Source organism: Remersonia thermophila, chromosome 1, assembly GCF_042764415.1.
Source record: "Remersonia thermophila strain ATCC 22073 chromosome 1, whole genome shotgun sequence".
Lineage (NCBI taxonomy): Eukaryota > Fungi > Ascomycota > Sordariomycetes > Sordariales > Chaetomiaceae > Remersonia > Remersonia thermophila.
The window spans coordinates 3,170,172-3,185,063 of NC_092217.1; the positions used below are offsets into that span (position 1 = coordinate 3,170,172).

Here is a 14,892-nt window from a genome sequence, read left to right on the forward strand (position 1 = left end):
CGAATGCAGACAACCCCCCCCCCCCCCCCCCCCCCGGATACTCTCGTGCTTTGTATTTGCTTGGCGTTTAGTGAGCTTGGGGCATTTTAGGTCATGATTCATGAGGCAATAAATGGCAGGACTACGTTTTGTGGTGTAAGACAGAGCAGCGGTAGATGAGAACCCCGAAAACGGGGAATAGAACAACTCTGGTATCGAGTCGACCGTTTGTCGTACGTACAGACATCAAATCTCCCAATCTCCCGCCAGTCGTCGGCATCAAAGCCTCACTTCACCTCTGTATCATTGCGAACCGTCATGTCGTGTATAGCTGTGCATTATCTATGATACAGGACAATCCACGCAACCGAGCCAGCCAACAAAACCCCCACGGCGGGCTTGGTTACGTTACTCATTCAGACTCCGGCGCCGCTGCTGATGTGGGCGGCACCCAATGCTCCGACGCTACATTTTCGGCCGCCTCCTCCGCCACCTTCAACCGTCTCAGACTCTCCTCCCTACCCAGGACCTCCATCGTGTTGGCTATCGGCAGCCCCTTCTCCGAAGCCACCAGCGCCCACCGCAGCGGCACCCACACGTGCTGGTTGAGGGCCTGGGGCGTGCTGCGCTTCGCCTTGCTTTTGCCCTCCTCCGATTCAGCCGGCTCGGCCTCGAGCCCAAACAGCGCCAGGTACTCGTCGTCGGCCGCAGCCTTCTCCAGGACCTCCTTCAGCGCGGCCCCCTCCCACCGCGCCTCGTCCAATTCCTCGGCCCGGGCGCGGAGCATCGCCAGCGCGCGCGCCACCGGCCGCGCCAGCTGCTGCCGCTGCTTCTGCGTGACCTGCGTGACCTCCCCCGCACCGCCAGCGGCGCCCTCGGAGCCGACCAGGAAGAAGAGGGCATCAAGGCGGCCGGCCGCGCCCAGCTGGGCCTCGAGCACGCGGCGCGGGACGGACCACACAAAGTAGCGCACGCGGGCGACGGCGTCGGCGGCGAGCTCGGCGGGCGCGTGCGAGGCAAAGTCCTTGGTCGTGTACGTCAGGCGGAAGAGATCGGCGGCGTAGCGCGGGTCGGTGAGGATGCGGGGTTCGGGGAGCTCGGGACCAACGAGGTCCTCGTGGGCCGGGTCCGGGGGTTGGCGCTTGGCTTGCTCGACGGCGGCTCGGATCGGGGCGACGAAGGCCTGGTCGACGCGGGCGGCTTGGGCCGGGGTCTTGGGCTCGGCGCTGACAAGGTTCTTGAGGTGCTGGTTTTGGAGGTAGCGGAGCTTGCTCTGGGAGGCTATGATGTCGCCTTTGCTGAATTGCGTCGTGAACTGAGATGGTGATGTGATGGTTGGTTAGTGATCCGGATGAAAACGAAAAAAAAAAAAAAAAAAATAAACCAAAAAATAGAGGGGATGAGTTGGATGGCTTACGTTGTCAACCATCTCCTGCAAAGTCAGGACGCCGTCCTTTCCTTGCGGGGCGCGCCAGCCGAGGAACACGAGATAGTTGAGCAAAGCCTCGGGCAGGACGTGGTGGTCTTGGTAGTATGCAAGGTTGGCCGACTTGTCGCGCTTGCTCAGCTTTTGGCGTTTCTTGTCGACGAGAAGCCCGATGTGGCCGAACTGGGGCGGCTCCCAGCCGAAGGCCTGGTACATCTCGACGTGCTTGGGTGTGGATATGAGCCACTCCTTCACGCAGGACAAGCATTAGCATCCGGGACGGTGACAGTCACGAGGTGGTCTCGGGCTTACCGCTCCGCGGATGACGTGCGTGATCTTCATGTGGTGGTCGTCAACGACGTTGGCAAAGTGATACGTGGGAAACCCATCGCGCTTCAGGATCACGAAGTCCTCCTCGGGGTTTTGGTTTCTGAACCGCCTGTAGACGAAGTCCTGGACGACGAGAGGCTTCTCGCCGCTCTTGAAACGCACAGCAAACGGTTCCCCTCGGGAAGCACGCTCATCCGACTCCTCCAGGGAAATGTCGCGGCATGTGCCGGGGTAGTTGGTGGACAGGCCGGACTCATGGGCGGTTCTCCTGAGCTCGTCCAGGGCCGAGGGAGAGCAAAAGCACCGATATGCCTTGCCCTCCCGGATCAACTGGTCGGCGTGCTTCTTGTAGAGAGGGAGCCTCTCGGACTAAGATGGAGTCAGCAGCCAGTTCAAGGTGGGCCATCGGATAGGCTTACCTGGCGATACGGGCCATACGGTCCCCCCTTGTCCGGGCCTATGTACAGGCTGTCAGATGGCGTCGCCCGGAGCTCGGATCTCCTCCTCCAAGCCAACTGCCCACTCACCTTCATCATACAACAGCCCGGCCCATTCGAGGTCCTCGAACAGCTTCTGCTCGGCACCCGGTACCAGTCGAGTCTACGGCAAGCAGCATGAGCAGCCCGGCCTGGATTGTCCATGAAATGGCCTGCCTCCGGCGCGGGACGTCCCCCCACTCACCCGGTCCGTGTCTTCGATGCGCAGGATGAACTGTCCACCTGTAGCTCGAGCCAGGAGGTAGTTGTACAGGGCTGTCCGCAGGGACCCCAGGTGCATGAAGCCCGTCGGAGAAGGGGCGAAGCGGGTCCGGCATGGTGTTTCGGGAAGTTTGTATGCGTCCTTCTTCTTCAAACTAAAGCTGCTTGTGAGATGGGGAGAGGTTGAAAACGAAAGCCGGCTTGACGACGGCGAGGACAAGAACCTAGGCCCTCGTTGGTAGCATGGTGAGGGCTGTGGTGATCCCAGGAGACCCCGGGCTCTTAAGAGGACCCTCGCCATCTCGCAGAAATGCCAACGAGTGTGTGTCGGCGCATCGGCTCGACAGCGCTGAGCAGAGGAGAGGTGTGGTATGAGCTCAGCCACAGCTCAGTGTTGACTTTTGGTGCAGCTGCAGAAGCGCCTGGCTTGGGTTGTGGCGGTGCAGCCGACTCCACAGCCAACCCGGCCCCTGCCCTGCCTTGATAGGAAATTTCAGCGGGTCCCAGCGATAACTACGCAGTAACTAGCTAACCTGGGCACTTTGACATTGAAGCCAAGACCCCTCGACAACTGGAAAACATGCAGTTGGAATACCCCCGGTGGTGGCTTCAAGGCCTGGTGCTTGACCCTATGCAACCGATGGGTACTTGTCCACTGCTCCCACCTCATCAACCGGTTCCAACATTTATCCATCTATCCAGCTCCAAACCGCAGTGCCGAGCATTTCTTACGGGACGGGCGCCCATCCATGGATCATGGATGTTGCTGAAACCCCACTCTCGTCGCTTGGGAGAAGTTTCAACGCTGGCAGTGAACCAGACGGCGATACGAACGTTGGTATCGCTTTGCCCGACCGACCACGTCAGTCTGGCAGTCTCTGTGCAAGATAGTCAAGGAAAAATGGGAACGAAATGGAACTGGGCTTTCTGCCCATATCACTAGACGCCGTTCCTTAGCTTCTCGCTTTTCTCCTCAGAATGCAAGGCTGTAGAGCAGCCGGTGACGGTCGGACGCTGTTCGCCGTGTAAAATTTCCGAACTGGGTACAAAAGGCTGCCTGTCCCCTCCCCCCCTCCCCCTCCATCTTGCAACAAACTGCGCCGCCAAACCCATTTCCCCAACTTTTGCCGCCAGGGTTTTGTCGTCGACGTTCCTGAACGAGTCGGCGTTTCTTTTTCCCATTTCCCCCAGAAAGCTGCGACATCGCAGCAAAGCGTCCAAAACAAGATGAACGCCGAGCCTGGGCCCAGCGCCGAGGAGGATCTCGACCTCTACGGTATGCTCTGGCCCTCTCTCTCTCTCTCTCTCTCTCTCCCTCTCTATCTGCCTGGCCCGTCTCTCGGCACGGAGAGACGGCGCGTCGCCGCCGTGCTAACCCGTCCGCTCTGATCCGTAGCCATCCTCGGCGTCACCAAGTCGGCGAGCCCAAATGACATTAAGAAGGCCTACCGCAAGGTTCGTAGCCGGTTCCGTTGTTGCTTCCCAGAGACGCCGGTGGGCTCCGATCCGCCCGCTGACGCTGCGTTTTCCAGCTGGCCCTCCAACACCACCCCGACAAGGTGCCCGAGGAGATGCGCGCCGAATCCGAGGCCAAGTTCAAGCAAATCACACAAGCCTACGAGATCCTCCGCGATGAGCAGAAGCGCGAGCTCTACGATACCCATGGCATGGCCGCCTTTGACCCCACGCGGGGCGGGCCCGGCGCCGGCGGCGTCGACCTGAACGACATCCTGTCCCAAATGTTCGGCATGGGCATGGGCGGCGGCCCGGGAGGCCCCCGCAGGCCTAGGCGCAGCCCCGACGAGGACCAGCCTTACAAGGTGACCCTCGAGGAGCTGTACAAGGGCAAGACGGTCAAGTTTGCCGCCGAGAAGCAGGTCGTTTGCTCCCAGTGCAAGGGCACCGGCGCCAAGGAGAAGGTCAAGCCCAACGAGTGCGACCGCTGCGGCGGCATCGGCCGCCTCGAGGCCTACCGCCAGATCGGCCCCGGCCTCGTGCGCAAGGAGGTCATCCCTTGCGACCACTGCCAGGGCTCGGGCGTCTACTACAAGGAGAAGGACCGCTGCAAGAAGTGCAAGGGCAAGCGCGTCGTCAAGGAGACCAAGGCTCTGGAGCTGTACATCCCGCGCGGCTCCATGCAGAACGATCGCATCGTGCTCGAGGGCGAGGCCGACCAGGTGCCCGACATGACCCCGGGCGACCTCATCTTCCACATTGTCGAGGAGCCCCACGACACCTTCACCCGCATCGGCTACGACCTCTCGGCCGACCTGCATGTCTCCCTGGTCGAGTCGCTCTCGGGCTTCTCGCGGGTCGTCCTGAAGCACCTCGACGGCCGCGGCATCCACATCGACCACCCCCGCGGCAAGATCCTCCGCCCCGGGGATGTCCTCAAAGTCCCCAACGAGGGTATGCCCCACAAGAAGGGCGACGTCAGGGGCGACCTCTACCTCATCGTCAAGGTGGACTTCCCCGAGGACGGCTGGATCTCTAGCGACAGCGACTACGAGGCCCTGCAGAAGCTGCTCCCACCACCGCCGCCGCCCATCGAGGCGGAGGAGGTGGACGAGGTGCAATACGAGGAGAATGCCGATATCGAAAAGGTGAGTTGCCCTGGGAATTGGATTCAGCTAGACGAAGAGGAAAAGAAGAGGAAAAAGACCATTGAGCTAACTGACCACTTTTTTATGCAGATGGGTGCCCACCAAGGAGATCCTCGGTATACGGGAGGCGAGTGGGAAGATGACGACGACGATGGCCCGGGCGGTCCTCAGTGCACCACGCAGTAAAGTTAGGGCCCGTACGCGCTCACGGGTGCACTTGCAAGGATCCGAGGACGAGCGGGGGTCCTTCGGAAGGTCTACATCAAAGAATCGATGAGGCCTGAGGAGGGGAGGGAGGGGCCTCGATCCCCAAACACTCTCGTCTCGATGATGGAGGGGCCGCAGCGATTTCTGCTTGCGCCGCGAGCTCAAGGCGGCCTTGTTTCTTTCACGAATGACAGTCCCTCTGCCTGGCTGCAGCGGGGCACCTCCGACAGGATGGGAATGGAGATGTGGGCGTTGCTCACCACCATAGACCGAGGAAACCATGACGGGCGGCTCCGCCAACGAATATTCTCATAGACCAAACTCATGATCTAATGATACCAGCGCCGTGCCGCAATGTTGGATCTGGACACATGCTGCAGCACCCAAGAATGGCTTCCCCATGTGAGACTATCTGTCGTGCCTCGCAGGGTGAGGCGGTTCTGCTGCTGCTCTTCCCCACCATCCAAAAAAGGCGTCGCATCTTATCGATAAGCAGCCTCGAGTGGGGCGCCTTTTTAGCTGATGGGCCAGGGTAGGTGTGACTCTCGGCGGGAGGCGCGACGCACAGACCAGCCCACCTTAACAATTTCCGCAGCCCTAAGCCCACCGACCTCAACCAATTTCTGGAATTTTTCGCCCAGGTAGGTCCGGTCCCGACGACGCCAATTCAGAACCATCTCCCGACGACAACAACAACACCGTCAAGGTACCGTCTCCCACTCCTCGTGCTGCCATGCTGATGGTTTTGTTTTACTGACGTGTCGTAAAGATGGTTGCCGCCAAGAAGCACATCCCGATCGTGAAGAAGCGTATGTTCCTCCTCTTGCTCGACCCTCCTGCTCCTCCTCCCCATCCACGACCGATTGCATGCACAGATCGCCCATTTTCGCATCTTTCCCGACAACTCTCGACCCCCTGAACCGACTCACGCATCGACTTTGGGGTTTCCACCCCGGCTGCTGGAACGAATGTTGACGAGACCGTCTGTCTGCAGGCACGAAGGCGTTCATGCGCCATCAGAGCGACCGCTTCAAGCGGGTCGACTCGGCGTGGCGCAAGCCCAAGGGTATCGACAACCGCGTGCGGAGGCGCTTCAGGGGCAGTCTTGCCATGCCTTCGGTATGTGGCTCCGCCTTTCTGTTCTTCTCTGGTGCGGAGTGTGGCGAGGGATCCAAGCGCGGAAGGGGAGGACAAGTATCATCGTCATCGCGGGGATGCGGATCCAAGCGCAAGAGGAGGACGGCTACGCAGACCTTGGGACTCAGGGAGAAGAGGGGAACAGCACGGCTAACGGGTGCGCGTCTCGCTGCGTTTCTAGATCGGCTATGGCTCCAACAAGAAGACCCGCCACATGATGCCCTCGGGCCACAAGGCCTTCCTCGTCCGCAACGTCAAGGACATCGAGCTCCTCCTCATGCACAACAAGACCTACGCCGCCGAGTACGTCGCCTTATTTTTCCCGGAAGCCCCGAGCGCCGTCCGCCCCGGCTAAATGTCGGGGACTGGCGGTTGAGTACCCAACATGCAAATGCTGACTCTTTCTCTCCTTCTAGGATCGCCCACAACATCTCTTCGAGGAAGCGGGTCGACATCATTGCGCGGGCGAAGCAATTAGGCGTCAAGGTTACCAACGCGAAGGCGAAGGTCACTACGGAGGTCTAAATCACAACGGTGGCGACGATGGGACGGCGGCGGTAAACCGGGTCATAGGGCAACAACGAACTTCTTTCTGTGTTTCGGAGCATCATCCATCTCTCTCTCAGGCGGTGTCTCGGGAAAAGGTTTGCTATTTGGTGACTGCGATTCCTACTCTAGCGCCATCCAAAGAGCTAGTGAAATACAATTGCAGCCTCCTATCGTCGCGGGGCAACATGGGAACGGCAGAGCAGCACCACGTCAACCCGCCGCCGCAGACGTCGGCTCCCGCCCCGCAGCCCTCGTTCCGTCTTGGGGCCCGGCGCGCCCGGGGTTCTCATGACGTTGGGAGAGAGTCGTTGCCAAGCTGTTTGACTCCGGGACACGAGAGGAAGCATCTTGATAAAAAAAGAAATCTTATGTTGGATGGCACTAGGGTTGGCTCTGAGAATCGATATAGCACGAGATCAGAAGCTAACCAACGCATACATGCCGTATTCTCGCGCCGAGGTCCGGATCTTGTCATGTTGTTTCGTACTCATCGCAGTGTGTGGTTTCCTTGGCCCCCAGCCTGTCTCACCATCCCGGTCCACCCCTTCAGACCTGACTGATGCATGAGCTTCTTGAGACTATGTTTCACGCCAGCTGCTTGTGAAAGGAACTTGGAGCCTGCTCTCCTAGAGACTGCACAGTACTATACATATTTCCAACCTCACGCTGAGCCCAGGCGATGGCAATCGCACAAACCAAAGCGCGCAATCTACCAGGGAGTTGCTTAACATCGTTGAGTCAGTTTTTATCTGGTATTCATCTGCTTTGATCTACTCTTCATTTTTTTTTTCTAAAAGGTGAAAGAAAAGAAACAGTGTCCCCTGGCTCTTTGAAAGGGCACCATACGCTCGTCAGTCCCCTTGGACTCCTCCGTTTAGTTGCTCTCCACATCCCTCTCCTGCTTGGCGACGGCCAGCGCCTCGGCGAACGCCTCGGCGAACGCCACGCAGTCCGCAAACGTGTTGTACAACGGCGCAGGTGCCACGCGGATGACGTCTGGCTTGCGCTCGTCGACGATGACCCCCCTCTTCTCAAGCTCGCGCATCACGGTGAGGAGCAGGCCGGGCGCAAGCATGAGGCTCAGCTGCGCGCCGCGCTGGGAGGGGTCGCGAGGGGTGATGATGCGGAAAAGCGCCCGCTCGGGCTCGGCCATGAGGCTCTGCAGAAGCTCCTCCAAAAAGCCCGTCAGGCGCAGCGACTTCTCCCTCAGCCGCGCGATGCCGCCGGCCTCTTGGAAGATCTCCAGGGAGGCGCTCAGGCTGGTGATGTCGAGGATGCTGGGGTTGCTCAGCTGGAACCCGGCCGCGCCTCCAACGGCACGGAAGCCGGCCTCCGTATCCATGGCGAAGCGCGTCGCCTTGTCGTTCCCCCACCAGCCCGCCAGCCTGTTCGCCGCCTGAGGCGCGCCGGGGGCGTTGCGCTCGTGCACAAACAACCCACCGATGCACCCCGGCCCGCTGTTGAGGTATTTGTAGCTGCACCAAGCCGCGGCGTCGACGTTCCAGTCATGGAGGGAAAGGGGTACGTTGCCGACGGCGTGGGCCAGGTCCCAAATAACAAAGATGCCGTGGCCGCGGGCATGGGCGGTAATGGTGGGAATGTCGAGGAGCTGACCGGTGAAGTACTGAATTCCCGGGAGAAGGAGCAGGGCTGTGTCGGCCGCGTGGGCGTCGATGGCGGCAAGGATCTCGGAGGTGGTGAGCACGTTGTCTTCAGGGGAGGAGGGAGAGGTAAGCGTGATCATGGAGGTGGAGGGGTCGAGGCCGTGATGGCGGATCTGGGTTTCAACGGCGAACTGGTGACGGGAGGCTTTGGTCAGCGGTGATGGAGGGTTGGAAGCGGCACGGGAGCGCGCGAGAGCCTACATGATCGCTGGGAAAGGCCTTCCTCTCAAGGATGATCTTGTGTCTCCCGTTGATATCCGGACGGTAGAAGGCGGACATCAAGAGGTGCAGGTTGGCCGTCAGGGTCTGCATGACAGCGACCTCGGCAGGCGACGCGCCCACGACGGAGGCGATGAGCCGGGAAACATGCTCATCGGCGTCGAGCCAGGTCGGGAGGGGAGAATCATCAAGCAGCTTAAAGTGACCCTGGACGCCTTGCGTCGCCCATGTCGAGAGGTATTGGCTGATACGAGTCCGGGTTCGCTTGGGCTGTAGGCCGAGAGAGTTTCCGCACAAGTACACGCACTTGTCATCATGATTGGAACCCTCGAGTCCTGACTCCGTTGGGGCTACGTCTCAGCACCAAGTCTAGTTAGCACCGTTTTCTAGGCCGCCGATCTTCCACGGGATGGTAGAGTGAAGGGGGTTGATATCACACCTGTGTCAGGCAACCGAGTGCTCGCTATTTGGGCCTTGCTCGGGATGTTGAACTCATTGCGAGTAAAGGCGAGAGGGTCCTCACGGTCCAGAAGCTCAGCTCTCGCCTTTGCCTCTAGGACGGCCGAACTGGCTGCGGAGCTTCCGGCCATGTTGTCAATCCCGACAGCCGGAGAAGGAAAATTCCCGTTGGTTCAGCGAGGTGGTGTGCAAATCTACAACAGTTACAAACCAGGATTGGGGTTTGAAGAAGCCGAGCAACACGGCAGCTTCCAATGCAACACTAAATGTAGGGGAAGCTGGGATCGTTCGCGATGCCGGGTCCTTTCCGTGAATCTTTTTGACGATTCTGAGATGATGGCGGGGTTACCGCAACTTCCCGTCGCGATGCGCGCAGTTGCCCCGCGACGGCTTTTACCCCGCCATGGCTCGGGCCACCGTCCGGCGCCAAGGATGGAATCTGAGCGGCAGCCATCGGCAGACTCAGGACCCACTTCGGCTTTTCCTGTTGAGCTCCATCTGGCAAACGATCGGTTCTGGAAGGAGGTTGATTTAGGTTGTTTGAAGGTCACCGAGCTTGATGATTCTGAACGGAAGCCGACGGCACGGCCGTTCACGCTGCTTCATGCATGATTCGTTGCAGCAAACCCTGCCTTCTGTGAGCGCTCATGGGTCAGGAGCCTTGGAAGGACCTCTGTCTGTCTAGGGTAGGCAGGTACCTCAAGTACCTTATCCTTTACGTTGAAAATGCCACAAGGATCAACACGTGAAGGACCCCTCGTCAAACCCGGCATTCTGGGATCCTATGGAAGGTTGACGACATACTGTGTACACAGTAATCACACCACCCAAGCGCCTCTTCAGCCCTGGGCAGCATCCGATGCCCACAGCCACACAAGGCCAACAACCTCCGAGGAACTGATGACCGGCTCCATCCGGAATCCTCCACCGTGGTGACCGGTGATGTTCTGGTGTTCTGACAACCAGGGACTGACTTGACATCCTGTTTGTCAATCGGACCAATTCTTAGCTAATAAATGCTGCCGTCAGCAGCCATGACAACCTGGTTGGAGTGTGTCACAAAACTCAAAGACGCGATCGCCAGCCGGGTATGGGTATGAAGGAGGGGTTCCTTGTCCTGTGAGGGCGTCAGACCTTCTGAATGAAGGTGTCGGGCAAGGAGAGAAAAAAAAGGGGGGGTAAGCGATGACTTTCGTTGCCACCAAGCTGCCCGGTGGGAAATGGATGGGGAACGGGACGGGAGTTGGGGATCTCATCGTCTCCGTTCGAATGAACAACTAGTTATCCCTAAACATTCAACAGCCAGCAAAGAATTTACGACGATGAGCCAACACCACAGCCATTGACGAAGGGGGTTTTTTTGGATCCCGGTGAGACAGCTGGGCTGTGTCAACAGTAACTACTGCGTATGTAGTGAGGCTTGCCCCTGAGTTTGGCAGGGATACGAGACCCCCCTAGGCCAGGCCCCGTGCCAATGCTATTACTCCATCCAGTCTCGTGACCAAATGTCTTTTTGTTCAGCCCAGAACTGCCAGTCTCCCTTGCAAGACGTCAGGCACGAGGACAGCAGAATCTTTTCAGTTGAGGGCGCCACTGCGATGCGAATCCATGTGGAAAGCTGTTTCACCGCATCTGGGCCTGGCTGTGTCCCAGGGTCCGTCCCGGCATTTCCAAGATCGACGGCTAGTACGGCTCGCACAGGTAACAAATCAGCGTTTGACCGCCCAGAGTATGGGGTCGTGGTACATCCCAAGGCAGTAACTACCGTGTACAAAGTCCGTACCTACCTAGGTACCTAATAATACGCTCCCCGGAGATCAATCCTTTTACCACAACGCTGCAACACCGTCTTCTCGGATCGTGCATGAACATTACACAATTATCAAATAACATGTCGCAAGTCACCGGGCGGATGGCATGCCTTGAGACATGACGTACCTAACGATCCGTATGTACGCAGTACCTACGTTGGGACCCCTCTGTGATCTTGCCGCAGGCGTCCCAGCCCCTCCCACCGCCCCTCGGATCGAGACGCTGGGGAAAAGAAATGCATGGCTGCAGCTTGCTGAATCCGTTGATGCGGGCCGGTCCCGTGCAGCGCCAGGGGACAAATCGGCGGGCTCGACCACTAACTAATACACATGCTGAATGTCTCTTACCCCATGCTCGGAGGGGTCTGCGTGATGACGAGCACGACACGCGCGCTGCCATGCCCAGGGAAAGCTAGCCGTGTTCTGGAAAACCTGGGGCCGGGTTTCGACCGGCGGATCCGGCGGGTCTGGGGAGGCCCCCGGGCCCTGCCTGTGGACCCGCATGCCGTTACGTACAGTTTGGTCACGGGATCAACTGACGCACTGCCCTTGGCCCTCTGATTCTTTTCTTTGGCGCCGTCGGCCGCCAGCCGATGCAGCGGGGCCAACCCTAAGCCCCCGACCGGCCTCCTCCGGCTTGTCCAGATGCCGCTCGGAAGAGGGCCTGGGCCTTCTCATCCACTGGATTGCGAATTTCGCTTTTTTCCTGTTGCTGATGTACTTTCCATGGAGAGGCGGTAAGGAGCTACCTAGGGTTGCACAGCAGATGCAGCCAATGACGTCAAAGATAATGTACAGCACTGTGGTTTGAGACTTGCGCCGACTGTCCTGTGCTGTATTCGATCTGGAGAGCGAAATCGTGGATACACCTTCGCTGAGTTGTCCATGAAAACATCGATTGGTGCGAAAGCAAAACCGGTCACCTCATGCCGATCACTTCATCTGGTTGCTCATGCTTGGAAAAAATATAGTTTGCAGCGCTTTTGGTCCCGGTTGCGCCAACTCCCGTCCTTCGGGTTCTGACCGGTCCCACTATCAATCTATCCTTGGGAGGAGGTTTTCGTCGTCTGAGGATGGCGCTCGATTTGAGCAGGAAAAGCATTCATGTTCCGTACAGTACCTCTTTACTGTGTGGTGTAATCCTCGGGAGCCCGGGTCATCGCTTGCTTGGGATCTTACGGTGCCTTTGGGGAAACTGCCCCTCCAACTGCCAATGTTTTGTAATGGATTCAACCCTACATGTGGCATCGGCTTGGCCGTGGCATGAGAAACCCGCGTCGCCGTCCGACATCGGATGTCTAACCTCAAAGCCAAGCATGACCCGAAGCAGCTCATCGAGCATCCGCGAGGGTGAAACTGCAAGAAACGGAAATAGCCATCAGCACGTTCCTCGGACATCAGTTCGCCGTCATTTCACCAGAGGTTCTGGTGTACGATGCTAGATGCTGCGGGGCGGTGTGTACTGTGTATGGTGGTACCTCTGGTGGACGACGCAGTTGCATGGCGGTTGCAGCGGGTAGGATGCTTGTCGAGGGGCACCATGAGGGTCCAACCCCAGAACCTCGAATAGCCGCTCCCGGGCCGCCGCGGTAGTTACTGCCCTGTACTGTGTACATATGTCCTGTACGGTACGCATCAGCCCTGCCCTCTCGTTGGGGGTTTTCAGGTACCAGTCGTCTTGTGACCCAATCACCGGGGACGGTAATTACCCGATCTGGCTTAGCGGGGCCGATTTTGCCCCAGCTCCGGGGCCCATGCAATCCACCGTCCCCACGCAGACGCCGACCCCGCGGTGGTAACGCCGTCATCGCTGCGAATCCACTCTACAGTGCCAATCCTTGTGTCAGGGAGAGCTCACGAGAGCATCCGGGCCTGTCCGTAACGCGCGTCGAATGACCCCGACTTGCGCTGGAATATTGTTATATAAAAGGGATGCTTGGCCGGTTTCGAGGGGCCATGCTGTTCCTCTGTTTGTGTCCAGCAAGCATCCCGACCCTACATCTTTCATCAGTCGGACCCCGTCTGACTCTACCATCAACACCACAAAAGGTCCGGAACCGATTGACAGTCCGGCCTCTATTTTCAGACGCAAACAACCTTATCAGCCCTCCGTTGTAAGACCCGGAGGTCCGCCTTATCTGGTAGAACGCCCCATTGCCACGAAGAAAGGTAACACCCGTCCCGGCTTACACGCTTGACGTTTCTGGTTTTTTTCCCTGGTTGCCGTGACTGGGATGGGGCAGCGTTTCGGCTGCATCACCGCTGCAGGTAGCCTGCCACCAAACGAAGCCATCTCGGACTCTGGATGCTCTGGAATGCGCGTGCGGTGAAGCCGCTCTGGCGATCCCCGGCCCGATGCTGGGCCGGGGTTGGCAGAGCGACAACTTCGCACCTCATCCCAAGGCTTCAAGCGTTCCAATCACGGATCTGCCTGTCTCCTTTTGAAACCTGGAAGATGACAGGCAGCGGCATTTTCTCTCTTTCTCTCTTTCTCTCTCTCTCTCTCAGATCGAGATTGAGACATGAAGCTGTTGCAGTCTGCCCCGTTGCACGATGATCCATTCACACGTAACCTGGAATGGAAGCAGGGCGGCAGCTTTGAACCTTGGAACCTGGAAGTTTGTTGCTGTGGAGAAAGCCTGGCGGCTCCTTCCCTCCTCGACAACTCGGCTCTGTGCATTCCTTCCCAAACAGGAAATCTGACTGACAGCCAGAGTTTCTAGATCTCCAGAGCTTCCTTTCTTCCGCACAGCCTTCCATTGCCTCGATTGTCGGCATTGGGTTTCAAGCCAACTACAACTTGAAACCTCCCAAAAATTGCTCACTTGATTCTCTGGGATTTCGGCCCGCTTCAGGAACGCAAAGAGCTACCGCCCTTTGTTCCCCTGGACCGACGACCGACCTTGCCTCGTTCCGTTTCCGCTTGAGGTAATTGAATCATCCCCCCCGTCTTCTCTCCTTATCTCGTTACAACCAGAATCCGAGAGGCTGAGCCGCATTCAAGCGGCCCTGCCTTGTTTCATCGTCATCAGAAGCTGATGCGTCGTGCTGTGATAACAGCCGCGGCCGGGTTTGATATCAGTTGATACGTGAACCTGACCGCCAACTGCGGCTAAGCCGCTGATCGACACACCACCCTCCTAAGAAGCACTTGCTCGGCATCAATCCAATCCAGTCATCTGGGGAGCCGAGTACACATACAGGTACGTGCGATCGTTCCGTTGTGCCGCCGACCCGCACCCTTGCATTCCTCAGAAACACCAAAAGCCCGGGTATCGCGAGAGGGTTTGGCCGTCGCTTATCTCCCTTATCTTGGGAGATTTCACAGCCGAATTCACGAGCACCACCGAGCACGAGCGGTGAGCGTGGTGTGGAACCGGCCGTCTGGAAACCTACATGGCGACTGGTCTAGCCCTCACCCAACGCCGCTTATGCAGTTGGTGGGCTCTGGAGGATTCCCTGCTTCGCCCAACCTTCCGTCTTCCCCGGATCTTGCGCGCAGCCATCCATTGACGATCTCCCGGCATCCCCCCGGATGAGTCCACTCCCGGTACCAAGTGGTAGTGTGGAAGTGGCGGCTGATATGGCGACGCAAGGGACATACCCGGTCGTCGCTGACGGCGCCGGGTGTCCCACACGTCGAACTTGCTCGCCGCCGTCAGCCCTTGGAGGCCCGTCTTGATAACGGCCGGCTGCTTGCCTCCACAGTCTCCAGCCAGGGACAAGCAGGGCTGGCTTGCACCTACACCGTCATCATGGTGCTACTGCGCCTGCTCTCTCACCACCCTACAAAGACCGGCCTCTCTCCTC

At 58.6% G+C, this 14,892-nt stretch overlaps 4 protein-coding genes across 4 annotated transcripts; 2 read left to right on the plus strand and 2 right to left on the minus strand.

Moving 5' to 3' along the window:
- Positions 1–391: 391 nt before the first annotated feature.
- Positions 392–2,734, minus strand: VTJ83DRAFT_888 (uncharacterized protein; the record flags this gene model as incomplete). The annotated part of the gene is made up of 6 exons (XM_071014580.1): positions 392–1,294; positions 1,397–1,654; positions 1,718–2,104; positions 2,155–2,192; positions 2,263–2,335; positions 2,417–2,734. The coding sequence occupies 6 exons, from the start codon at positions 2,732–2,734 to the stop codon at positions 392–394; spliced, it is 1,977 nt and encodes a 658-aa protein (XP_070870241.1).
- Positions 2,735–3,660: 926 nt separating this feature from the next.
- On the plus strand, positions 3,661–5,222 carry VTJ83DRAFT_889 (uncharacterized protein; the record flags this gene model as incomplete). The annotated part of the gene is made up of 4 exons (XM_071014581.1): positions 3,661–3,709; positions 3,830–3,888; positions 3,966–5,036; positions 5,127–5,222. 4 exons carry the CDS (start codon positions 3,661–3,663, stop codon positions 5,220–5,222), a joined length of 1,275 nt encoding a protein of 424 aa, XP_070870242.1.
- A 790-nt stretch (positions 5,223–6,012) lies between these two features.
- Positions 6,013–6,905, plus strand: VTJ83DRAFT_890 (60S ribosomal protein eL32; the record flags this gene model as incomplete). Its single annotated transcript, XM_071014583.1, has 4 exons — positions 6,013–6,052; positions 6,238–6,362; positions 6,562–6,683; positions 6,797–6,905. 4 exons carry the CDS (start codon positions 6,013–6,015, stop codon positions 6,903–6,905), a joined length of 396 nt encoding a protein of 131 aa, XP_070870243.1.
- Positions 6,906–7,803: 898 nt separating this feature from the next.
- VTJ83DRAFT_891 (uncharacterized protein) lies at positions 7,804–9,402 on the minus strand (the record flags this gene model as incomplete). The annotated part of the gene is made up of 3 exons (XM_071014584.1): positions 7,804–8,724; positions 8,795–9,162; positions 9,252–9,402. 3 exons carry the CDS (start codon positions 9,400–9,402, stop codon positions 7,804–7,806), a joined length of 1,440 nt encoding a protein of 479 aa, XP_070870244.1.
- Positions 9,403–14,892: the final 5,490 nt, after the last annotated feature.